Source organism: Microcebus murinus, chromosome 12 (genome assembly GCF_040939455.1).
Source record: "Microcebus murinus isolate Inina chromosome 12, M.murinus_Inina_mat1.0, whole genome shotgun sequence".
Taxonomy (NCBI): Eukaryota; Metazoa; Chordata; class Mammalia; order Primates; family Cheirogaleidae; genus Microcebus; species Microcebus murinus.
In genome coordinates, this window is record NC_134115.1 from 60,150,444 (window position 1) to 60,178,226 (window position 27,783).

General features: G+C 35.2%; 1 protein-coding gene across 2 annotated transcripts in view; it reads left to right on the forward strand.

Moving 5' to 3' along the window:
• ZCCHC7 (zinc finger CCHC-type containing 7) overlaps window positions 1–27,783 on the forward strand; it is a 214,561-nt gene that overhangs the window by 152,346 nt on the left and 34,432 nt on the right. For both annotated transcript variants that reach the window (XM_076008850.1, XM_012769108.3), the window contains exons 3-5: window positions 13,134–13,177; window positions 14,292–14,417; window positions 15,693–15,863. In XM_076008850.1, the coding sequence (XP_075864965.1) occupies window positions 13,134–13,177; window positions 14,292–14,417; window positions 15,693–15,863 (341 nt within the window). The remainder of the gene's footprint in view (window positions 1–13,133; window positions 13,178–14,291; window positions 14,418–15,692; window positions 15,864–27,783) is intronic.

Consider the following 27,783-nt stretch of genomic DNA (forward strand, 5'->3'; position numbering starts at 1 on the left):
CTGCTATTTTTTGAGTCTGTTTCAAGTGGAGTTGTAAAGTTGAGTTTTGCTTTTGATATATTATACTTGCATTGACTGTAATATAATATAAACATTTGTGATATATTCTGTAAGCAATTTTAAATGTGAGCTGGACATATTTGATATGAAGTCTGGGAGGTGGTTTGTTGCACCAAGGAGAGAGGAGGCAGAGAACCAAACATTGGGAGGAGACAAGGAATGTTAAAAGAAATAGAAGGATAGCAGAAAGAATATAGCCTTCAGGTTGCTAGCTATATCAGCAGGTAGACAGCAACTTTTATAGAGCTTTTAAATCTTCTCTGGTAATCTTTTTTAAAGTAACCTCTTCACTATATTTAAATGTGTTTTGTTTGTGCTTGTCATTTTATAAGTATTTTAAATGTTGATATGGTATATTTTCTTTTTGCTTTTGGTGGAAGGGTTGAAGTAGGGAACAGGTATCCATAGTAGATATCTTTTAAAGAAGAAAAAACAACTGCCATAATCCTTCTGTATTGAAGTTTGATTGATATGTTTTCCCCTCTGTTCTTGTTACTGAGTATTATTTGAGATTTATTTTCTTATTTCTAAATAAATATTTTATAACAAGGTGGTTCATTGACTGAATCATGGGGGCAGGAGAATAGGGAATGGGAGAAGAACATCATCACATGCAAACACACTCTCTTCTGTCTCTAGACAAAGGCCTATATGACTAATAACTTCGCAAAAGCTCTATAAAACTCTGTGCTAAACACCTGTATTTATTTCCTCTTTCTTCTTCCTCCTCTACCACTAAAAAAAGAAATCCTCATTTCTTTTACACACATTTTAAAAATATAAAGTGTTCTCGTAAATTTAATGATTTAAAATAAGATGAGCATCTTGATGCTTTACTTGCAAATTATTCTATTAAAATTTGTTTTATTTAAACTATTGCCAGTTATACAGTACAAAATTTAATGACCAAAACAGTTTTGTGATGTTACAATGAAAAAGTATAAATATGAAAAAACCAAGACACAAAAAAAGAGCAGTTTGAGAAGAATGCAAGTGAATAAAGTAGCTTAACCCTCAGGGGATTTGCATGTGGCATTGTGTATATTTCAAAAGTTTCCGTTGAAATAACAGATGCTGCTGATAAAGTTGGGAATAGTAACTTCAATTTGTGGCTGGTTCAGTTGCTTATTAGAAGTGAGAAAGATCCCAGGGGGAATCTGGTATAGTGGAGTTAGGCTCAGGAAATGATATGACATAAATATCTGGCAGCTTTTTCTGTTTGATCTTTAGTGCATAAACATTGGTTAGGTACAGGCACTATTATTGATAAATACACAATTATCTTATATTTCATGTGGATCCTGTGTCTGCCACAGTGTTATTACTTAATAATGGTGAGGATTTTCTTTTAAGTCCTTTTTAGTTCTTAGAATTGCTTACTACAGAACTTCCAAGCTTTTTCCTAGCCATAAAGAACTATCTTATTGAACTTTTACTATACCATGCTGGTACATCATGTTATCTGGTTTTTTAGGTGCCCCAATTCAGGGCAGTACTTACTCATACAAGTATACCTATGAATGTTTCCTTTTTTCCTATTTTTAATTTTATTATCAAATGTTATTCAAAGTATGCAAGATATTTTACTGATAACTGGTGTAGATAGATGAAATAGATGTGGTTTCAGTCCATGGATAGCTTTGGTGTAGAGAGGGAAATAAAATATTTATTAATGTAGCACTTAATATAAGGTTTAGAAATACTTCGTAGCCTATGAGATACAGACATGATGTTTTCAGACTATGATTAAGGGAGAAAATACTTCTATAGTACTACTATAGGGAAACCAAAGTAGATGGAAATGTGATTTAATTAATTAATTCACTAGATATTATATTAGTACCTGTTAGTAACTCACCAATCATGCTTTGGTGTTTGGAAGAGACAAAAAAATGACACAATCAGTGGCCAGGGTGTTACAAAATTGCAAGTGATCATCTCTGCTTTTGAAGGGGTACCAGGTGAGACTTAAGTGGCGGTGATTAGGGACTTGAAAGCCAAGCCTCAAATGATGAATTTAGAGTATCTTCAGGTTTTCCAGAAAATACATGTATAGGCATAGCTGCAGAGAACAGCAGAACATTGGGGGAAATTGTTAGATCGCTGGAGCATTAGGACCAGGAAGATGAAGCAAGAGAAGTAAGAAAAAGCCATTGGAATGTCATGGGAGGCATATTGTATGGCATATAAAGGATTTTAATATTTATCCTGTAGGCAACAAGTGACCATTCAGGGCAAAATGTATTCACATTTCTGTTTTATAAATATTACTACTATAATAGTGGAATGGAAAGCAGCATGTGATAATACAGATAGTCAGAAATTATTTTAATAATCTGGAGGGGACATTGGTGGCCCTGGGTTAAAGTAATGGCAAGACCATTTAGGATAGAGAATGTATAGGATTTGGTGAGTAATTGCATGAAAGGTGAGAGAAGAGATTTGAAGTATCTGATTTGGAAAATAGACTATGGTGCAAGTCATTGAAATAGAAGATACAAGGAGGAGAAGTCTAATTTTTCTTTATATGTTCTTAAGAAAGTGTTGGTAAGGAATGATAAAATAAATAATTCAGTTTGAGACATCCAGTCCAGATGTCCATAGATAATGAGCTCACAAAGAGACTGGCCTAGAGAAACAAATTTGGCAGTTCCCACTATGGGCACCTATGAAATAAACTGGGGAAAAGAATGTAGAAGAAAGAGGGCATAGAATGGAGCACATCAAGTAACTAATGAAGGAAGAGGAAACTCCAAAGGGGAAAAAGAACCAGGAAAATATTTTATTCTGTTAGCCAAGAGAATTATAAATGCCTCACAGAGGTAAAGTGAAAGAAATCTTAAATACTTATCTATTTACATTGTTTTTGAGGACCTAAGCCTTAAAGGATATTCAGAATTTGCAGTCACATGGATGGGATTGTGTTGGGTGTAAAATTGGGCAAAAGGGGAGACAGTTTTGGAGATCAAGGGAACAACATGAGCAGAAGTACAGAGATGGAAAAGCCCTAGCTGTGTTAATTACAGACATGACCTTTTATTTCAAAATTTTACTAGTGTAAAAGCAGGAGGTATGTAAAAAAGAGAGTGTGGGCAATAATTATTCTGTTATTTTTGTGGTATAATGCCTAAAGTATTTTACCTCAACTTATCTGGTGAAGAGTCAGTTACAGATTGAACTCCTTGTTCTACTACTTTCCCCCCTCCTCACTACTGCACTTGACTAGTCTTAAAAAAAAATTTTTTTTAATGTTATCTGGTGAGAAGCTTATTCACAAACTATTCCACTTTTATCTTTATGTTTTCATGACCATTTCACTGTTTTAGAGTATTGAAATAATGCCATTTCAGATCAGAGTTTTGACTCTATAATGCAAATGAGAAAAAAAATATTGAGAAAGCTAAAAATTTTGGTTCTTTAGAGATTATAGGTATATACCAAGCATTGTTTTTGTCCCAATCTCTGACTTTGAGTTCACAGTGTGCAATGTATAGACTCACCAATTATTTGGGAAGAGAACACTTGGTAAAGGACCCACACACTTAGTTTTTGGAGCTATCCTGTTGTAAAAAAGACAGTTTTGCTGCTGTAGTCATCATACGTTAATTGCTAATTGGAGGAATTGAGTATTTTTAAATAGCCCATTTTTCCAAATAATAGTGGGCTTTTTTGCCCTTTATTAATAAAAAGTTGATGTTAATTCTCTTTTTAAAAATTCAGTTATCATGGTTATTTACTTAACACAGTAATGCTTTTCAGGTACTTTAGCCCAAAGATAGGACATACTATTCTACAATATGATAAATTACTTGAAGGCAATCACCATGTCTAAGTCATCTGTCTGTCTCCAACAGTGTCTTTTACATGAGAGATATTCTATAAATATTTGCTGAAAATTAACTTGGCACTCTATTAGGTGGAAACTTTTTGAGAAAAGTTGCATTTCCATTTGTAAATAACATTTACATTTGTAGTGGCAAATTCACCACTGATTTGCTGAATATTAAATTCTTGTCTATTGTTTGCTGAGAAAGTCATAAATACATACCTTTTGGTGAAATTCAGTGTTTTACAATTTTAGATGTTATAAATTAGGATATCTAGAAAACATGTGGCATATATGGCTTCCTTTAAGAAGCTATATGGGAGGCTGGGCGCGGTGGCTCATGCCTATAATTCTAGCACTCTGGGAGGCCTAGACGGGTGGGCAGATTGCTTGAGGTCAGAAATTTGAAACCAGCCTGAGCAAGAGCAAGACCCCATCTCTACTATAAATAGAAAGAAATTAATTGGACAACTAATATATATAGAAAAAATTAGCCGGACATGCTGGCACTTGCCTGTAGTCCCAGCTACTTGGGAGGCTGAGGCAGCAGGATTGCTTGAGCCCAGGAGTTTGAGGTTGCTGTGAGCTAGGCTGACGTGACGCCATGGCACTCACTCTAGCCTGGGCAACAAAAAAGCAAGACTCTGTCTCAAAAAAAAAAAAAAAGCTATATGGCTAATTAGCCTAAGGAAAAGATTCTTAGTTCCCGGCACCTGCACTGCAGATAACCAACTGGATATGCTGAACTGAGTCCCACTGTAATCTTTGGAAATACATTTTATAGTAGAAACTTTCTGTCAGATTGTTCCAAAAGGTAATGATAACCAGCTGTGTAATTATCTGTAGCTACTCTCTGCAATGGAATGATCTTCAGCTGTTCCAACACCCAAATGTTGGCAGACTAAGTATAACTGACACACAGGGTGAACTAGCCTCTGCCCCTCGGAAATCTAGCCCAAACTCTTCCTCATGTCCTTTTCAAACTGATTACAGTCATATTGGTAAATAGATTACCACTACATCTCACAGAAAGCACAATTGACCTTTTTTGCCCTTTATTGGAAAGCACACACATAAAAAGTGAACATTTATGTAACCATGAGGTACAGGGTTGTTCTGAGGATAAGGCAATATATTTAAAGCAATTTATGGAGAAAGTTTGTAAAAAAAAAAAAAATAAGACTAATTTTATGGGCTTAATTTTGTTTGGGGTTCATTTCTTTGTTTTGAAGGTTATTTTACAAGAGATGAAATGTTCTGGATATTTCATGGTATTAATAGAGCACCCTGTAATACTATTTTAATCTCTGCCCTCAACATTACTATTCTGGTAGAAAGAGTCTTCTGTACTATTCCGTGGAGATCTCACACAGTAGGAAGTTATGAATTTGAAATTGAAAGAGGACATGAGTGATTTCTTAGTTGGAAGAATAGAGTAATATGAGTGAAGTCTTCATATGCATTTCTGGCCATTATCAGTAATAATATTTTAGCTCTCAGTATTCTTTATATATAATTTATTGGTAAGGGTGTTATCATACCCATTGTTCCAACCAAACTATATTATTTGCTATATCCTTTTACCTTCTCCATTATGTTGCTTATGCCTTTCCTTTTTTCTAGTGTCTTCTTCATCTCTACTATTAATATCCTACCTAAGACTTCTGCTTCCAACCATGGTGGATTAACTGGTACCAGACTTGTCCTCCTGACATGAAATGATGAAATTGGCAGATAAAAACTTTAAAACAGTTTTTTTATAAATATATACAGATTTAAAGAGAAAAAGGAATGTAATAGGAGAAATGGAAGATTTTTAAAAAAGATCCAAATGGAATTTCCAGAACTGAAACTCACAATAGGATGAAAACTTTACTGGATAGGCTTAAGTACAAATTAGACAAATTAAAGGAAAAGAAGACTACTGTGACCAACTTTACTCCAATAATTTCAACAATTTAGAAGTAATGGATAAATTCTTTAAAAGTCACAAATTATCAAAACTGGCCTAAGAAGAAATAGAAAATCTGAATGGTTCCATATCTACTAAAGAAATAGAATTACTATTTAAAAACCTTCCTGCAATAAAATTCTTCTTCCACAAGGAAAAGTCTGTCCTAGAATACTTCACTGTGAATTATGTCAGATATTTAAGGAAGAAATAACACCAGTTCTCCACAGACTCTTCCCAGTACTTCTTAACTCTCATGAGTCCAGTTTTACCCCAATATCAATTGATAAGGAAACAATAACTTATTATCCCTCATGAACAAAGGTGTAAAATTCTTGATCAAATATTAGCTAGTTGAATTCTGCAATATATTAAAAAATAATAGTGCATCCTAACCAAGGAAGGTTAATCACCATATTAACAGAATGAAAGAGGAAAAATCATGGGACTGCCTCAATAGATGCAGAAAAGACATTTGATAAAAAATTAACACCCGTTCATTTAAAAAATTCAGCAAACTAGGAATAGGAAGAAATTTCCTCAACCTGCTATGAAAAATCCACAGCAAATATTACACTCAGTTGTGGAAGACTATTTTTCCCCCTAATATTGGGACCTGGCCAAAGATTATTTGTTGTCACCACTTGTATTTAGTGTCATACTGGAGGTCTTATATAGTGCAATAAGGTTAAGGAAAAATAAAATGCATACAAATTGGAAAGGAGGAAGTAAAACTGTCTTTATTTACATGTGGTAAGAACATGCATATAGAAAATTGGCAAGAGTATATAAAAAAGCTTCTAAAGTTAAGTGAATTTAGTAGATTTATAGGATGCAAAGTAAGTAAATAAAAATCAACTGTATTTCTTTATAAACTTAATAACCAAAAATTCACAAAACATTGGTGAGAAAAGAAGACCAAAATAAATGAAGAAATAAATCATATTCATGTACTAGAAAACTCATTATTGTTAAAACATCTTTCCAACAGATATATAGATTCAATACAATATGATTGAAAATCCCAGCAGGCTTTTATGGTAGAAATTGACATGTTGTCTACAGCCACACCACCCTGAAGGCACCCAGTCTCGGAAGCTAAGCAGAGTCGGGCCTGGTTAGTACTTAGATGGGAGAAATTGACATGTTTATGCTGAAATTTATACAGAAAATCATAATGGTCTAGAATAGCCAAAGCTATCTTGAAAAAGAACAAAATTTTGGCAGCCTTTTCAAGGCTTGATTTCAAGACTTTTTTTTTTTAAGACAGAATCTTGCTCTGTCGTCCCAGCTGGAGTGCAGTGGCATCATCATAGCTCACTACAAACTCAAACTCCTGGGCTCAGGCAGTCCTCCTGCCTCAGCCTCCCAAGTAGCTGAGTCTACAGGCACGCACCACCATACCTGGTTAATTTTTTCTATTTTTGGTAGAGACAGGATCTTGCTCTGGCTCAGGCTGATCTTGAACTCCTGACTATAACTGATCCTCTTGCCTCAGCCTCTCAGAGTGCTAGGATTACAGGCATGAGCCACTGCACCTGATTTCAAGATTTTAAAAATAAACTAGCAATCAAGATGGAAATATGAATAGCAATAGACATATAGTTCAGTGGGACACAATAGAAATTAACCTACATGTATATGATCAATTGATTTTCAACAAAGTTGCTAAAGTAGTTCAATGAAAAAGGATAATCTTTTCATTGAACAAATAATGCTGTAACAACTAGATTTTCATATGGGGTGGGGAATGGGTAATAGACATAAATATAAACATAAAAAGCTAAAGCTATAGAATTCCTGAAAGAAAGCATAGAAAATGTTTGTAAGTCTGCACAGGCAGATTTCTTTTCTTTTCCTTTCTTTTCCTTTTTTCTTTTTCTTTTCTTTTCTTTTCTTTTCTTTTCTTTTCTTTTCTTTTCTTTTCTTTTCTTTTCTTTTCTTTCCCTTTCCCTTTCCCTTTCCCTTTCCCTTTCCCTTTCCCTTTCCCTTTCCCTTTCCCTTTCCCTTTCCCTTTCCCTTTCCCTTTCCCTTTCCCTTTCCTTCCAGAATATAAGCAGGAATACAGAACAGGCAGGTTTCTTTGGGCACAGAAAACAAACTTCAAAGGTAAATTTGTCAAATTTGATTTTATTATAACTTTTGCTATTCTATTAAAAAGTTAAAAATAAATGAAGAGGCAAGTCACAACTGGGAGAAAATATTTGCATGTCTAATAAAAGACTTGTAGCCAGAATTTATAAAGAATCCCTAGACTTTAGTAAAAAGACAATCCAGTAAAAAAGAAAAGAACCAATTTTTAAAATAGGCAACATTGCTGGACATGGTGGCTTGCGGCTGTAAATCCAGTTACATAAGAGGCTGGGGGGCATAGGTGGGAATAGGGTTGGGAGGGAGGATGGCTTGAGGGACAGGAGACTAGCTAGTTGGAGACTAGCCAGAGCAACATGGTGAGACCCCGACTTTGTGATGCGGTTATTTCAGGAGGATTGCTTGAGCCCAAGAGTTCAAGACTGCAGTGAGCTATATGATCACATACTCTTGCACTTCAGGCTAGGCAACATAAACCCGTTTCTCGAAACAATTAAAATTAGGCAACAAATCTGAACAGTTTTTGAAAGAAGATATGTGGATGTCATATAAATACATGAAAAGATTTGCAACATTACTAGTTATCAAATTTCATTAAAACACAAATGCAATACTACTTCACACTCATTCTAGGGCTAAATTTAAAAGACTGGCAATTTCAGGTATTGGTGAGACTATGAAGCTGTTGGAACTCTCATACATTGTTTTTGGGAATATAAAATGTCACTACCACTTTTAAAAATAGTTTGCCAGCTTTTTATAATAGGACAGGTATGTTTACTGTATCCAACAATTCCATTCCTTTGTATTTTCCCAAGGAAAGTGAAATTTTTACTATACCATTTATTGTGCTACTTTATTTATAATTGCCAGAAACTGGAAACAACCTAAATGTTCATCAGCAGATGAATAGCTAAACAGATTATATTATATCCATATAATGGAATACTGCTCAGTAAAAAAAAAAGCAACAAACAGCTACAATGCAGCAACACAGATGAATCTCAAAAATACTGAGTGAAAGCAGTCAGACACAAAATGGTACATATTTTATGATATGTGAGACCTTAGAACACGCAAGGTGTATCTATCATGAAATAAAGCAAATCAGTGGCTACCTGGCTAGGGGGATTGATTGCAGATATATACAAAGTAATATTTTGGGATGATGGAAATATTCTTTTGATTTTTATAGTGATTACACAGGTGTGTACATTTGTCAATTCATAATACTGTATTCTTTCTATGAATCCATTTTATTATATGTAAATTATATACCTCAGTAGTTTCCTTTATGGCCAAACCTTCTGTGATTTTTTTTTTCCTGCTCTCCCTTAAATTCAGATATCATGTATTCTTCTAAATTTACCATAGTGTTTATTAGGTATTCTCCTTTCTTCTTCTTTGTCTCCTTGTCTTCTACTAGGCGATAAGCTGTTATTCATCTTTGTTTAATCTCTATCACCTTGCCCATTGTAATCTTCCAATAAAATGTTTGTTAAACAGAGTTGATTTACTGTAAAGAAAGAATTCTCAGCCACTGCTTTCATCACAGTTCTGAAGTCTGAAAAGAATTATAATCCAGACATTAGCAAAACCAAGCCTATAAAGCAGCTATGAGTTGATGATAGGCATTGTTAACACAGTCTTAATTTCATACTTTAGGTCAGGCTCATTTTACATTCTGCAGCACTGGGTGGTGGACACATGACAGATGTGCTCCTGGGCCCTGTGGAAAGTTGTCTTTAAGGCAAGTTAGCTTGTGCTAACTTGCACATAAAATAGTGAAAAAAGCAAAGGTGTATAGGATTTAGGTAAATTAGACTAAGTATTTGATTCTAGTAATGAAAGAAAAAATCACAGAAATTTGGTGCTAGAAGATGCCACGATGACATTTAATCCAACCCATTATTGTACAGACCCAGAGAGGTTAAGTAGCCTGCCCAACACCATGTAGCAAATTAAAGGTAAAGTTAAGACTGGAAGCCAGGTTTCAAGTACCATACCCAGAATTTAACAAAGTAGAGAATTTGCTGCCTGTGGAAGTTCTAATGAGTTGGCTTTCATTAGGGTAGAACTTGGTGTTTAAACGTGAGTTCGGAAGCAAACTGGATAGGTAAAAGAGCAAGAGTCAATAGTCATTACCAGGGTCAAGCCAAAACTGGAGCCTGGGACTAGGGCCAAGAGCTAGCTTGTGTTTTCCTGGTGATGTATTTGCTTCATGTACTGCTTGAGAAGTACTGATTTCATCTATAATTAAAACCTATTTTGTATAATGTTGTTGAATTTTCTACAGTAAGAATATGCTGTAACTTTTTGAGGAGTTCTTAGTACAGTTGACTCTTGAATAAGATGGGTTTGAACTGTGTGGGTCCACTTACATACACGTGGCTTTTTCTCAACAAAAGAAGTATTGAAAAACAGTATTCTTGACATGTGAAACCCATGTGCATAGAGGGACAACTTTTTTTATATGTGGATTCCACAGGATACACTTTGAGAGTATGAGGATTTCATTATATGTGGGTGGTCCTGGAACCTCACATTTACTGAGAGATAACTATATATAACCTAGAATATTGTTGAATTCAACAGGAATGTTGAAACAGTCTGAATGGAGTCAACCTCCCTCTTTCTAACCTTCCTTTTTCACTATTTTATGTTCATGTGTATATTTATTGGGGATTGAGGACTGATCACAGATGGTATTTTGCATTTTATTGGTTTTGCATTTTTTTAATAACAATGTTAAGTCAGTTTTATAATTAAAGTGATTTCAGGTGGTCATTTTGAATTTTAATGATGAAAAACATTGAGATACAAAAGACAGCTTTGAAAGTTATAGCAAACCATTCTTCTTACATGGACCCATCGAATGAAAGCATGATAGTGTGGATGCTTGATGAAGGAATAGAAGCTGCTGCTTTTTAATATATTCACTCCACTCTCAGTATATGGATGCAGCCTCCAAATTTTACAAAGTAAATAATCATCAGCACAGCATCTCTGCTTTCCTATGGATTGGTCTTTTTGTAAAGCAGCCTCATGGTTTTCTTAGTAAAAGTATTTTATTTCAAAATATATCTCTAGACACTTACTCCTGGTAGGCCTGGGAAAATGTAGATTACTTCATGTCTCTTCAAAACTCCTTTTGAAGGAACAAGTCAAGCTCAATTTGTGTTTCAGAGATAGAGCAAAGTAGTAAGATAGGAGGATGGAGGAAATCTTAACTTTGCTTTGAAGGGAACAAAAAATATTTTGTTCCTTTGTTGACCTTAGCTTCTGCATTAGTCATAGGTCCCTTCCTCCTTGGCCATGGGTGGGCCAAAAGAATAGCAGCAATTTCCAGGTTTGTAAAAAGACAGTACAGGGCCGGGCGCGGTGGCTCACGCCTGTAATCCTAGCTCTTGGGAGGCCGAGGCGGGCGGATTGCTCAAGGTCAGGAGTTCAAAACCAGCCTGAGCAAGAGCGAGACCCCGTCTCTACTATAAAATAGAAAGAAATTAATTGGCCAACTGATATATATATAAAAAAAATTAGCCGGGCATGGTGGCGCATGCCTGTAGTCCCAGCTACTCAGGAGGCTGAGGCAGAAGGATCGCTGGAGCCCAGGAGTTTGAGGTTGCTGTGAGCTAGGCTGACGCCATGGCACTCACTCTAGCCTGGACAACAAAGCGAGACTCTGTCTCAAAAAAAAAAAAAAAAAAAAAAAAAAAAGACAGTACAGGCCGGGCGCTGTGGCTCACGCCTGTAATCCTAGCTCTTGGGAGGCCGAGGCGGGCGGATTGCTCAAGGTCAGGAGTTCAAAACCAGCCTGAGCAAGAGCGAGACCCCGTCTCTACTATAAAATAGAAAGAAATTAATTGGCCAACTGATATATATATAAAAAAAATTAGCCGGGCATGGTGGCGCATGCCTGTAGTCCCAGCTACTCGGGAGGCTGAGGCAGAAGGATCGCTGGAGCCCAGGAGTTTGAGGTTGCTGTGAGCTAGGCTGACGCCATGGCACTCACTCTAGCCTGGACAACAAAGCGAGACTCTGTCTCAAAAAAAAAAAAAAAAAAAAAAAAAAAAGACAGTACAGGCCGGGCGCTGTGGCTCACGCCTGTAATCCTAGCTCTTGGGAGGCCGAGGCGGGCGGATTGCTCAAGGTCAGGAGTTCAAAACCAGCCTGAGCAAGAGCGAGACCCCGTCTCTACAAATTTAAAAAATAAATAAAAAAAAAAAAAAAAAAAAAAAGACAGTACAAAGAGAAGAAAATGGCTGATGGAGGAAAATGAATAGGTTTACTTCCCTCTCTAGGTTTTTATAGTTGTATTTTTAGATTAACCAATTGTTTTTAGATATCTGGCCTCCTCCTTATTTCACTGTTTTTGATGTTATACAATACAGTGCTAAGTTCCTAACCGTAATTGTGAGATAGTATTCAAGGTCCAGTTTTTTAAAATGCTATAATGAAAGTCACCTAGAATGGAAAGATAGTGGACATAGTTAATAATGATGTTGGGAATAAAAACTTTTTCTCTAGTAACTTGTGTTTAGATCCAGGGCCTGTAAATTAATGGACAGTGGACAGATTAACCAGGGAAGAAATAAGGTTTATTTACACTTGTGGTAATATTCAGTAATCAGTAACTCTCTGAAGAGTTTAGAAGACTGTAGAAGTAAGGGTTGCACACCAACTAAACAAAAGTAAGGCAGTTCAGGGAGTCAAAGGACAGAAGATTCTAATGTGGCTCATTTACACAATTTTTTTGGAATGTCGGTGTTCCCAAGATCTGTTGTTTCCCTTACTGGAGAACTCCTGGAGGATTCAGAGGGTTGTGACAGCTGCCTCAGTAAAGCTCTGCTTTAGTCAGATAAGGGAAGTTTAGATAAGATTTCATCTGCTATTGAATTTTTGGTGCCTTCACTGATTTTTTTATATTGGTATGTAGCCTGATGATTTTCAAACTATTTTCACATATCTGAGTCTCACGGGACTTTTTAGGTAGACAGGGAAAATATAGTTATTCCCTTTCACAGTTAAGGAAACTGAGCCTCTGAGAGATTATTTGTTCAGAGCCACACAGCTAATAACAGAGTGAAGATAAGAATTTCAGGTATTCAGCATTTCTTACTATGCCTTTGGGGTTGAATAATTTATTGTCAATTTATAAGTGCTTCAAAGAGGCCAAGGTTGAGTGATGTTTTATTTGTTTTGTAGGAGAAGATGATATAAACTGGTTCATCAGTGAAAAAGATATTGAGGTAAGATCAAATTGTTTTTGAAATTCTGAATAATAGGTTAATAATTTCCTTTGAGTCTGTCTTATTAAGATAACTTTTGGAACACTATTCAACTTTTTTCAAATAGCAGTGATCTTAAGTGGCTTTTAATAAAATGTTTGACATTAGTACATGAGTGATTTAACTCTTCAGAAATTTGGTTCCACCTTGGTTTTTGTCAGTCACTTAATAGCCATTATCATTAGTCTCCTTTCCTTTTTTATTTCTTCTCTGCCATAATAAGTCCCCTCAGCCCTTGTGGCCTGGTACCACTACAGATCAACACCAGAAGTAACTGCTGCTTTGGTGTAAGGAAATGGTTAGTCTAGTCTGTTTTCAGGATGCGCAGGTGTTTATCTTTGTTATTTATTATCCTTAATTGTGGCAGATGCTAAAAACCGGAGAGAATAATTAAAAGTTTTAAGAGATAACTGGATTGTATCTACTTGTATCCTACTGAGCCAGTTCAGCAGAATAACAAAAAAGATGAAAACTTTTTCTAAGATGGAATTCTGCCAAACAAGATAAAAGCATGGTTGGGATTTACATATTCCTCTTTAGATATTCTTTATGATATACTTTGCTAAAGATAAAATTATAAAAACACCATGCCCTAAATAAAAATTTATGCAGGCCTCTCATTCAGAAAAATGTGGTATACATTTACTGATAGAAGTCACAGTGACTTTGACTCTGAATGTTTTTGGGAGTGTCTAAATGATCCATATGAATACCCTTGCTAGCCATGAACCATAAGTAGAGAAAGATACAAAAGAAAAGGAATCATTTGGAGAAGTGTGAAGAAATGGGCAGGAGGGACAGACAATCAGGAGTAAAGTTATCTTTATGGCACCTCCTTTTATGTTTTTCTACCTCTTTTTAAGAGAACAGGAGACATCATGAAATTCCCTGTTACTAGATTCTATGTTGAACTGAAAGGACTGTTAATTCTCTTGCCTCATCAAGGTAATGGAACTGACTTTTGAAGTTTGATGTTTCTTTATTCACTGATAGTTGTCTTTAAAAAGAAGAATAGATGATTTTTATTAAACAGAGTGAAATGTTTTTTTTAATTCTTGATTTTTTTCCCCCTTAGGCCCAGATAGCTAATAACAGATCACCTAGAAGATTGGCCCAGCGATACTATACAGACAACAAAAATGTTATCTGTAGAAATTGTGACAAACGTGGCCATTTGTCAAAAAACTGCCTCGCTCCACGTGTACGTAAAATATATAATACTTCTTTTCACATTTTAAAAATCAAAATCATAGGGTTGGAAACTTATAACTTTAGAATTCAAATTTTTTTGTAATAGGTGTGTTAAATGTCATGTGGGTCACAGCCCTAGTGTAGGGGAAAGAACAATCTGTTTAGAGTCAGAAAAGGCTGGAATCAATTTCAGTTCCCAGTACTAGTTGTATGACCTTGGCCAAATCATTTAACTCTCTGTGCTTTTGTTTTCTTATATATAAATAAGAAGATTCAATGAGATGATTCCTAAGACCCCTTTCACTTCTAAACAAACCCACTTTAAAATTACACAGCTTATTTCATTGTGGGTTAATTTTCACTGTTGAAAAATTATAACTTTAATCCTTTATAAATGTTTGTTGGTATGAATTATGTTAAACAGGTACATTAACTTTTGTAACAACACAGAACTGAAGCTCTTAGACATTCACAAACACATACTAAGCTCTTAACAAACATTCCTTTTATTACCTATTCAGTCATCCAAATGACTGTCTGTCAAATATGTGGGGCCACTCTCGTGTTTCCTTTTTGTTTGTGCTTCTCTAGGCAAAACAGCCTCTTCTGTATCTATTCCTTCTATAACTTACCTTTCAGATAACCTCATCATTCCATGTTCCCTTTAAGATACCTTTCATTTTGTCCGGGCATGGTGGTTCACTCCTATAATCCTAGCACTCTGGGAGGCCAAGGCGGGCAGATCGCTCAAGATCAGGAGTTCAAAACCAGCCTGAGCAAGACTGAGACCCCTGTCTCTACTAAAAATGGAAAGAAATTAATTGGCCAACTAAAAATATACAGAAAAAATTAGCCAGCCATGGCACATAGCTGTAGTCCCAGCTACTTGGAAGGCTGAGGCAGGAGGATCTCTTGAGCCCAGGAGTTTGAGGTTGCTGTGAGCTAGGCTGATGTTATGGCACTCTAGCCCAGGCAACAGAGTGAGATGCTGTCTCAAAAAAAAAAATACCTTTCATTTTGTCAATATTCCTATAAGACAAGGCATAAAAAATAAATGCCAACCTGTACAGATTAAGCCTTTAGGGCATCAACACTATACAGATAGCTTAGATTAAAGCTCTAATTTCAACATTTTGTTTGAATTATGCTCAAGATTGGACTTTGATTGGGGTCTTAAATTAGGAATAACTTTTTATGGGATCATATACTAAGAGAAATAACAATCTTCTACTATTTGAGATTGAAGTTTTTTGCTAAAGAGATTTTATGTTTTTCTGCCACATAGAAACTTCGTCCATGCTACCTATGCTCCAAGATAGGACACTCCATGGATTTCTGTCCATCTGCCCTTTGCGTAAACTGTTCTATGCCTACCAGATTTGGCCACAAATGTCTTTTCCCAAATTCTTGGAATCAAGAATGTGACCGGTGTCATATGCAAGGCCACTATACTGATGTAAGTATCCTGCATATAACTAATTTATCAGGCTTTGGGGGCATTGTGCAATTTGTTTCTAATAGCCTACCTAAAAGAATTATCAGTCTGCATTATACAGAATGATAGTCATTCTCTTTGGCCACTGAACATGTAAAGCAGGGCTCTAAATATCAGGGTTAGGATCCTACTGTTCATCAGGAGGCAGGATCAACAAATACTTTAAGTCTATGCCAGTCCCTTTCTTTGATGTGTTTGCCAAGTAAACCTTAAAATTAAAGAGATATGTATTAAACAATATGTAAAATTGTTAGGGACTGACCTTCCACAGCCCCACTGGACAGAAAAGCAGAGACATCGAGGATGCAATCACACAAGAGGAGGTTTATTTTTTGGCTAGCCAGGGTCCAAGCCTCAGAGCACCAACGCAGTGGCCACTCTCGCAGGCAAGGACCCTGACCGGAACAACGGCATGCCTTTTATCCCCATGGTGCACAAGCTGCGCACAAGCCGACTACAAATGGATCATGTGTTGACCTTTAAAATGATTGGTTGCCCACTATTGCCTTTTGAAATAATTGGCGGGTTGGTTGCCCTCTATTGCCTGATAGGCCAGTCGCCCGTGCTTTAATGACCTCATCTGATAATTTCCCCTACAGCGGCGTAGCAAGCAAGCAATGACCAGAAGCAAAGGTTTGCGGTTAGCTCATTGCCCCACCCAAGTAAATTTCTGACACTTGGAAAAACTCCTCTGCCCTTCCTCTGCCCTACAAAATCTGTGTATGTGTTAATGAATATCTAAATGAAAATATATGCACACTTAGCAGTTGTATAAGAGCATCTATGTGAAGCTTGGTTTGATGCTGATTATTGATGGTTCTTGCTGGCATGATAGTATAAGGAAAGAAGGACAAGCCACCCAGTACTTTAAATATGCTTGTCTTATTAGCTCTTTCTTTAGATTCAAATAACAACAGTGATTGCAGCACATTAAAAATGTTATTTTGGACATTGTTTACATCTTATTGTTAATGTATATGAAGTTCTAGTCATAATTTCAGAGACCAGAAAGGCTAGTGAAATAAGTAGAGACCACTTTGATGTGGAAATATGTAGTTATGAAAATATGTAGTTTTCTACATTCAATTTACTCCTCTTATTGAATGTCTCATTAAGGTCTGTCATTTTAGCTCTTAATTGCATCTCTTACTACATAGTAACATATGTTTATTTTATATTAACAGCTAATCAGTACAGAGTCATTTTTCATATTCATACCTAGGTGCCAGTCCTAATTGGTTCAAGGGACATTTATCAAAGGGTTAGCTCTCACTCTCTTTTTTTAAGCATTACTTATCTATTTAAAAAAATAGTAAAAATCTTTTTCCTTTAATATATACTTCTGAAGGACATGATAAAAAAGCACAGACATTTTTCTAATTTTATTTATATTAAAGTATACCTATAGTCTTTTGCTTAAAAAATTAGTATGGCTTTCTATTGAAGTATTTCAGATTAAAACAAATTAGAGTGTGAGTGTTTGGTATCTGTGTTTCTAATGTAAATATGACAATTATGGATTATAATTCTACCAATAAATTTATGTTTATTTTATTTTTTTTTTTTTTTAATTTTGACATTAGGGCTCTGGAGATAAATTTATGTTTAGATTGTTATCTGTTTTTTTAAATGATGCTGCAGTAAACATCTTTTAATTGTGTGTGTCTGTTTAAGAGTTTTTGAGTAAATCAAGTTTTATAAATGGAATTGTGAAATTAAAAGGCATGTACATTTATGACTGGATAAATATTAGCAAACTACTCTTCTAGAAAATTTATATCCACCTACCACCAGTGTTTAGAGAAATGGGCACTGTAAGTATCAATACTAAGTATTAACAGTCCTACAAAATTTTGACTAATCAAAGAGAAAACGTTATTGTATTGCTTTAATTTATAATTCTTAGGTGGCTTCACCTTATTAGAATTTGAAGACTAAATATAGTGATAGAAGGTGTTCTTTCATTCCAAAGTAGTTTAAACTTATTTTCCAATATTCACCAAGTCTTAAAAATGATAAATCCTAAGATGCCCTAGTACTATGTTGTTGTTGTTGTAACAGGAAACTATAGTACAGAGCAGTTAAAAATACAGTTAAAATAGTGGTATGCACCTATAATGCTACTCAGGAGGCTGAGGCAGGAGAACTGCTTGAGTCAGGAGTTTGAGATCATCTTGGGCACCATTGCAAGACCTTGTCTCAAAATAAAATAAAAAACTTCAGGGAAGGCCCTTTTCCACAAATTTTCCAGTATCTATTGTTTTTGTTCTAATACATGATGAAGGTCTGGATACTGGTCTGTTTCTAGCCTGCCCACCTCATATAAAATTTCCTTGAAGCCCAATCAAGCCTGGGCTCCACTGACTCCTTGTGGAGAAGCCAATAGTCCTTCCACCACTCCAGAAGCTCTTCATGAGGTATCACTTGGAAGCAGAGTCATTCTGACCCCAGGTTGCTACTCTATCTCAAAAAAAAAAAAAAAAGTCCAGGCAGACTTTAATTTTACTACTAAATCACCAATAAAGACAAATTCTGGGACTATCCGAGCTATTAATTCAGAGTAAAATTAAGGAAGTCAGATTGTCTTTACCACTTGTAAGCCTAAAAGCTTTACTAAATATTACAGAATAAGGTCAACTCCCCTGAATTTTATAGATCCCAGACAATTTTCTAATTGGGTTCTCAAAATCTCCCTCAAATGCTACAGTAGTGAAGAACAAGAAAACTATCAACCGCTAAACTATTCCAAGACTTACTTATGGTCCTCTATGTGTGCCAGTGTACTAGTCAATTCTGGGTATGTTCTTGTTGAACTCAAGATGCAGTTATTCATCTTAAAAAGCAACACTTTTCTTCAATTGTTTACTAGTAAATTAGGCATTCCATCTTAAAGGTACACACAGTTCCTTTTGAAAATTTATGAATGTCTGTAGAATGATTCTCTTTCAGTAAAAAAAAAAAAAAAACTAAATGAATCTCTATATAAGCTTGTGTGTATGTATTTTTGAAGAATGATAAATGAGATAAAAAATACATACCAGGCTATTAATGTTGGATTTCCTCAGCAGATTGGGAATAGATTGGAAGAGGACTGAGATGTTCAATAACAAGTGTGATCTTGATTTCTTATATAGCCTTCTGATTAATGCCTTGATAAAAATAATAATAAAAACAATAAAACGATTATAACCAATTCGGTATAGCGTTCACCAGGCACGAAACCTTGCCCACAGCCGGCAGTCATAGTTCGCACAGTATTTTGTGCTGTGCATAGTCAACACTGTGCGCGTTCATCTGTGGGTATCGACTATAGTTGACGCTCGTACCGAAGTTCAACTATAGTCGAAGTTGAAGTCCAATAAACTCAAGTAAGTAATATAATAAAAAATGAGCTAATTGGCATTTAGTTATATAACATTAAAATAGTTCTCTCTCTAATCACAGATATTAAAGAAAAAGTCTATACCCTAAGGACAGTAATTATTGTACTGAGATAGATTCAAATATGCAGGTAGATTTGACTCAATTTTTAAATTACTTTAGTGTTTTTCTAAACTTTTATTTATTTTTAGCCCATAATCTTTTAGATAGGAATCAGTCCTAAAATAAGCTACAATGTCTCAACATTAAACTCTTCTCTCACCCATCTCAACACCTCCACTACCCAGCACTACCTTCCCTGGTTTAGGGATGCTTATATGGGACCTTTACATTACCATTACCGATAGAATCTTATTTTTATAAGAATTTTGGTCAACAGGAAGGGTCTTTTAATGGCCTAGGTAACAATTTCCAGTGGAGCAAAACATTTCTACTTTTCAGTCTCTGTAATTATAACTGTGTCCCTGTTCTTCACATACAAACCAAAACTTGATCGTATCTCAACTTTTCCATGAATGAGTTGATCATAGACCTAAACAATCCTTGGCAGATACCACTTCAGCTCCCAGTGCTTGCTAGATTCACTTAAGCCTCCATTTTTATAAATAAACCAATAAAAAAGAAAAAATTACAGGCATATACAAAGAATTAATAGATCAAAAAAGGAATCATAGATGTCCCCAAATGAAATAAAGTCACTATAGAACATAGGAAACTTGAGAAAATTCTAACTCTTGCTTCATAGACAGTGTGAATACAGAAGAGAAAGAAAAAGCAATCCCAAGCAAAATGATAAAAGGAAATTATCAAAAAAGTTCACACCCAATATGAGGGAGAAAAAGACCCACATTTAGACATGCTAGTGAAATTTCTGAATGTCAAACAATAATTAAAGACATAAAGAACACTGGAAACTAAGAAGCGGGGAGGAGGGATAAAAACTTAACCTGTCCAGTACAATCAACACTGTCCTGGTGGCAGGCACACTGAAAGCCCTGACCTAGAATTATGTATTGTATCCATGTAACAAAAATATTTGTGCTCCCTTAGTATTTTTAAATTATAAAAAAATCATACTAACATCCAGTGAGAAAAATACACACAAATCAGATGAACATCAAACTTCTCCTGAAGAAGTTGAAACTAAATGCCAGAAGGTAGTGGAGAAATCTCTAGAGGCTGGTAGATTCTGAGTAAGTAAGATGAAATAGTCAGTCTGTTGCTCATTTGTGAATTTAAGGGAAAAGTCTGGGAATAAAATCAGCACAATGAACAGTGAAACCAAGAGTACATGTCTGAATACTTCTTGTTAATCTGTTTTTAGAGTTAATCTACATATTTTCTGGGTGTGATAGTGCATGCCTATAATCCTGGCTACTTGGGAGGCAGAGGCAGGAGGATTACTTGAGTCCAGGAGTTCAAGACCAGCTTGGGCAAAAAAGAAAAAAATAAATAAGTAAATAAAAATATGAGAGAAAAATTATTTTAAAAATAAACATAATTATATAGATTACAGGTAATCCCAATAAGATAAAAGGTAAATTGTTTTAATAACAAAAAAATAAATCATATAATATTAAGATTGCTAATTTAAAGTGAAATAGGAAATGTACACATTATACCAGGTCATATGAGAAATGGAAACAATCAAAAACAAAAAGCATAAAGTATGAGAAAAATAGGACCAGATATAATAATAAATAAACGTACTTGTATTAGATTAAATTCTTTTATTAGAAGACAAAGACATCAGTGTCAGAAACCATAAAGCAAAAGGATAGTAGATTTAACTACCCCCATGAAAAGTCTGTTTATCCCAAGACCATTAACAAAATTAAATTGCAAACCACAATTTGGAAAGATTTTTATAATACATATGATTGGAAAATTATCTAAAATATTTATGTATTATATTAAAAGCACTTACAAATCAATATGAGGAAAAGAAAATACCTCAATAATAATAACCAATCTTAGGGAAGTTGTACTATTAAATATTAAAGTACATTTGGATAGCCTCTCTGGAATTCAGTGATGGATGATGTTTGTAAAAATATATAACTATAAGAATGTTTATTTCAGAGTTGTTTATAATAATGAAAACTAGAAGCAACTCAAATATTTCATAGAGGGATAACTTAAATAATTTATAATATATTCATAGAATGGGTTACTATTAAGCCATTTAAAAAATGATGTAGAAATGAATTTTTTTTTTTTTTTTTTTTTAGACAGAGTCTTTTTTTTTAGACAGAGCCCAGGCTAGAGTGCTGTGGCGTCAGCCTAGCTCACAGCAACCTCCAACTCCTGGGCTCAAGCAATCCTTCTGCCTCAGCCTCCTGAGTAGTTGGGACTAAAGGCATGCACCACCATGCCTGGCTAATTTTATCTATATATTTTTAGTTGGCCAATTAATTTCTTTCTTTTTAGTAGACATGGAGTCTTGGTCTTGCTCAGGCTGTTCTCAAACTCCTGATCTTGAGCGATCAGCCCACCTCGGCCTCCTAGAGTGCTAGGATTACAGACATGAGACACCGCACCCAGCCTAGAAATGAATATTGAAAGCTAAAGAAGTTACTAGTACATTAAATGAAATGCACAAATTACAAAACAGTGTATGAAGTATAATCCTATTTCAATATAAATATGTGTAGTTTGTGTTCATGTAGATTTGCTTAGGAAAAAGTTTAGAGTGAAATAGTCCAAATTATTTGCTCTTGTTATGTCAGGAATTATAAGTGAGTTTTATTTTTTACTTCTATTGGCCATAATTTCCTATTTTTGTATTGGACATTCTAATAGTTATACAGTATCTATCTCATTGTGCTTTCAGTTTGCATTTGCTTCATGGCTAATAATGTTAAATATCCTTCATGTACTTATTATTTGTCATCTTTATTATATCTTCTTTAGTGAAAGTGTCAAGATCCTCTCCCAATTTGTAATTTGTTTACTTCCTTATTACTGGGTTTTGATAGTTCCTTCTATATTTTTAAGTGTTTTATTGAGTATGTGATTTGAAAATATTTTTTTCCAGTCCATAGTTTGTCTTTTTATTCTTTGGACAGTTCTCTGTCAGAGCAAGCATTTTAAAATTTGATGAAGTCTAGTTTATCAATTTTTTTCTATTATGAATCATGTTCTTGGTGCCATTTCTAAAAAGTCTTTACCAACCCTAGGTCACTAAGATTTTCTGGTCTTTATTCTTTCAAATGATTTGTAATTTTATGTTTTATATTCAGATCTATGATCCATTTTGAGTTCATGTTTTTGTAAGGTGTGAGGTTTAGATCAAGGTTCACATTTTTACATATGTATAACCAATTGTTTCAACACCATTTTTTGAGAAGACTATCCATTTTCAATTGAACTGATTTTGCATCTTTGTCAAAATCAAATAGTCATACATGTATGGATTGATTCCTAGGCTCTATTGTGTTGCATGGAGTGATGTATCTGTCCCATAACCAATACCACATTTTCTTGGTTACTGTAGTTTTATAGTCTTACAAGTCTTAAAATCAGGTATTGTGATTCCTTAAATTTTGTTGCTTTTTACAAAATTAATTTTGCTATTCTAGTGACTTTCCCTTTTCAATTAAATTGTAGAATCAGCTTGTCTATACCTATAATACATTCTGATTGGATTTTGATTGCAGTCATATTCAGTTTATAGATCACTGTAGGGTCAATTGACTCTCTACTGTATTCAGTCTTCCAGTTCATGAACATGGTATGTCTCTTTATCTGTTTAGGTCATCTTTAGTTTCCTTAACCAGAATTTTATAGTTCTCACTGTTCACCTTCTCTACATATTTAGATTTATACCTAAAAATTTTGTTTTTCTTGGAACTATAGCAATCGTGCTTTTATTTATTTTTTTTTAATTATTTTTTTTATTTTGGTATATTATGGGGGTACAGATTTTAAGGTTTCAATAAATGCCCATTTCCCCCCCTCCCCCCAAAAGTCTGAGTCTCCATCATGACCATCCCCCAGATGGTGCACATCTCACTCACTATGTATGTATATACCCGCCCCCCTCCCCCCTCCCACCTGCCCAATACCCTATTACTGTAGCACCTATGTGTCCACTTAGGTGCTACTCAGTTAATACCAGTTTGCTGGAGAATATATCTGGTGCTTGTTTTTCCATTCTTGGGATACTTCACTTAGTAGTATGGGTTCCAGCTCTAACCAGGAAAATATATGATGTGCTATATCACCATTGTTTCTTAGAGCTGAATAGTACTCCATGGTGTACATATACCACATTTTATTAATCCATTCTTTGATTGATGGGCACTTGGGCTGTTTCCACAGCCTTGCAATTATGAATTGTGCTGCTATAAACATTCGAGTGCAGGTGTCTTTTTTGTAGAGTGTCACTGGATCATTTGGGTAGATGCCCAGCAATGGGATTGCTGGATCAAATGGTAGATTCACTTGTATCGCTTTAAGGTATCTCCATATTGCTTTCCACAGAGGTTGAACTAGTTTGCAGTCCCACCAGCAGTGTAGGAGTGTTCCTCTCTCTCCGCAACCACGCCAGCATTTATTGTTTGGAGATTTTTTGATAAAGGCCATTCTCACTGGGGTTAAGTGATATCTCATTGTGGTTTTGATTTGCATTTCCCTGATGGCAATCGTGCTTTTAAATGTTGGTTTTCAATTGTTTATTAATTCTATAAAGAGAAACATTTAGAACGAAATATTCTGAAATGTTTGCAGTAGTTATCTTGGTAGGATTATAGGTAAATTATTTTTGCTCATCTTTATTTTTTATTTTCATAATGAATATGCAATACTTTTATAATATTTAATGTTATTCCTGTTTTTGAAAAAAGTAAGTTTTAGACTAAAATTACTACAGTATCACATAGAGTAACTCTGGACCTAAGGGAGATTACTGTATGTCTCATATATACTGGATGTTGTCAGAACCATGGAAGAAGAGGAAAAGGAACTTTCCTGAGGATAATTCCATGAGAATTAGAGAAGTAAAACTGGATGACAGGGCCTGATAATATAGTTAACTAAGGTGAATTAGCATTTTTTTTGGTGGTTTTAAACAATTTGCTCTACCAGATATTTGTTATTTATGATGGATTTTATATAATTGGTTTGTAAATAAAGTTCTAAACTTTAATTTTTATCTTTAGTTTATCTCTTATGAGTCTAGTTTAAAACTTCTGGTACGTGCTATTGGACTTAAGGAAACAAGTGTGATACAGAACCCTTTCAGATTCAGTTTACAGTTCTCTCAGAATGCCAGCACCAAGAATTTCACTGTCCCAATACCAAAGAGACAATGAAATCAGCTCTTGGAAGTTATAATTGAGGGATGTCATCAACATAAGTTTTTATTGCTGTTGTGCAGGTGATGTTTTGTTTATTAAAAAATGAGAAATCTGGCCGGGCGCGGTGGCTCAAGCCTGTAATCCTAGCTCTCTGGGAGGCCGAGGCGGGCGGATTGCTCAAGGTCAGGAGTTCAAAACCAGCCTGAGCAAGAGCGAGACCCCGTCTCTACTATAAATAGAAAGAAATTAATTGGCCAACTGATACATATATAAAAAATTAGCTGGGCATGGTGGCGCATGCCTGTAGTCCCAGCTGCTCGGGAGGCTGAGGCAGAAGGATCACTCAAGCCCAGGAGTTTGAGGTTGCTGTGAGCTAGGCTGACGCCACGGCACTCACTCTAGCCTGGACAACAAAGTGAGACTCTGTCTCAAAAAAAAAAAAAAAAAATGAGAAATCTGAGTGAGAGTTAAAATGCTACCGGGCAGAAAATAAGACCTCTTCCCCATGTGCACAAGGATTATATATTTAGCATAAAAACCATCTAGGTGGATTCCCAGAATTATAGGGGTCTACCCCTCCATGTTCCTTTGTCCTGGTTTCCACTTAACCCTGCCTTCAGGTTGGTACAAAGGTAGTGAATTATTTCAATTCATTGTTCTCAGTTAGTTACAGATCAAGCTCCTTGTTCTGCTCTTTCCTCCCTTTCTCACTAATGCACGTGACTAGTCTCAGAAAAAAAAAAAATAGAAGAAAAGGCTAATAAGGAAGCTAGGGCCATTATTGTTCAAACATTGTGGAAAAAAGGAATCAAGTAAGTTTGAATAAATTAGAGAAGAGTATCTCAATTTTCAGAATCTTGTGTAGTATCTTATTTTTTATCAGTGATCAAAATATTTTAAGTTTTTATATTTCAGAATTAAATTATGAAATATAAGGTCAGACTATCCGATCCAATATTCTTTTCTATGTATTTTTGAATAACTAAAGACATTATTGAGTAGACCTTAGCTGAATATATAAAAATAGGTACATTGCACATAGTAGGTGCTCATTGTTATTTCTGAATTCTTTTTTTATCTTCTTTGAAAAAGACCACCACAGCAGCTATATCCTAATAAAATCTATATTTTTTATTTGATTTTTTTGAATATTTTTTCTTTGTTGTATATTTATTAACAGCTCACCTAAGCTGTGAGTTTTTCTTTTCTTCTAGGTTTGGGCACATCTAAGAATTGTCTATGGTGCAGTAGGTTCATTTATTTCAGCTACCATATTAATACCAATTTCTCCATTATCTGTTTCTGCCTCAAAAGTATTGAGAGTGTCTAACTGATATCATAACAATAATTAATGTATCGTGTTTCCCTGAAAATAAGACAGGGTCTTATATTTATTTTTCCTCAAAAAGACACCCTAGGGCTTGTTTTCAGGGGATGTGTTATTTTCCCCTCAAAGCCTCAGCTTGCAGCACACACAGGATGGCCGGGAGCTGACCTTGTTGGTGGGACTGCCCGCACCTTTCCGGTCACCTCTGGGATAGTAGCTGTCACGATGGGGCAGATGAGAAGGGCTGCTGTCTTCTTTACCACTCTGTGACGAAATGCATGGGTTGTCCAGGTACGCTGCATAGCCACGCCCATCATTAGGTCTTATTTTTGGGGTAGGGCTTATTTTATGGGTAGGTCTTATTTTCTGGGGAACACCATAGTTCAGCACTTGCTATGTCAGGTATTGCTGTGAGGACTTTATACTTATGAACTCCTTAACTGTTATAATATCTCCTTGAGGACATATTGTTATCCTCATTTTATCTATGATGAAACTAAGACACAGAGATGTATAACTTGTCCAAGATAGTAAATAGCAGAGCCAGGATTTGAATACAGCTGTTTCAGCTCTGAATTCTCTGATTTTAGCTGCTATATTACCATGCTTCATTTTACTGGCTCTCCTATTGTTTTACTTTATAATACTTTTAGCCAACAGTCAGCAGGTAGACTACAAATATTAGCAGCTATTTGTAAAATTAACCTTGAATTGTAATCTACTACTGATAAACTTTGGGCGTTCATAAATACACTTATGTTAGGAGGAGAATATCAAAGAGAAATCTTTGAGTCAAAAATTAAGCTTGTCAGTTTCCATGATTACAGAGGATTAAAAGTATAGGGATTGATTAAAATTTGACCTTGAGTGGAAAGATGATTTTATGAAGTCTGGTTCATTTTGGAGGCAGCTCAGAGTTAAGAGAGCAATGTGTGGCTTTCCATACTGATTGGTTAAAAAAAAAAAGTTTATACAGATTTTGTACATATTGCCACATGTACCTGTTGTATGTTTGTAGCTCCTTTTTATTGGAAATGACAACTTTTATCCAGATTAGAAACATAATCATTATTAAAACAGCAACTTATCTTGAATCTTAATTGTATGTTTCTGCTTTCATACCTCAGGGCAGTCTTGATGTGGAATTTTTATTAAAGCAAATGCCAGTATGTTCTCTTCAAAATTTTCCTTCTAAGAGAAATTATATTTCACATATATTAATACTTAGAGTATATGTACAATAGGATACATAAATATTTTGTGTATCTGAGGAATAGTGCATATGCACAATGATTACAAATGTATCTGGACAATCAGATGACTCGATAGCTATAAGTATATGAAGAGCCTGCTGTGGAGACTCCTAGTAGGAGCATTCTTTTAATGAAGGCCCCTAAAATTACATTAATGTGTATATGGAACAGTTAAGATTGTGGTTGAGTCCAGAGACTGGAATGCTTTTCTTGCCATATCTTTTCATTCAACAAATTTTAAACTAAATTATTCTCTTTATTCTTTTTTATTTGTTATTCACCATCAATGAATATTGCTTGTTTTATTAAATCTTTTGTTTTGCTGTAGTGACTTGAGGGGGCCACCTCTTAACAACAGAGGCTTTGACAAAGCACCAGAGGATTCTGTTAAAAAGTTGTGTTTCGTAATTGTAGTTGTCGTGTCAGAGCCTAACTGACTTGGAGCTGAAGGATTTTTGTGAGATGAGTAGCTGTGCCAGCAGGGACCCAAGTCTCCTGGGCTGGCCGCGCTCTCATTAAGATTTGCCGCTAGCAGTGGCGGTGTTCAGCATGTATGTGACGTGCATTCTGTTATTGTATGCTTGGCTTGTCAGCCTGCAGCTTTCTGACACTCACTTATG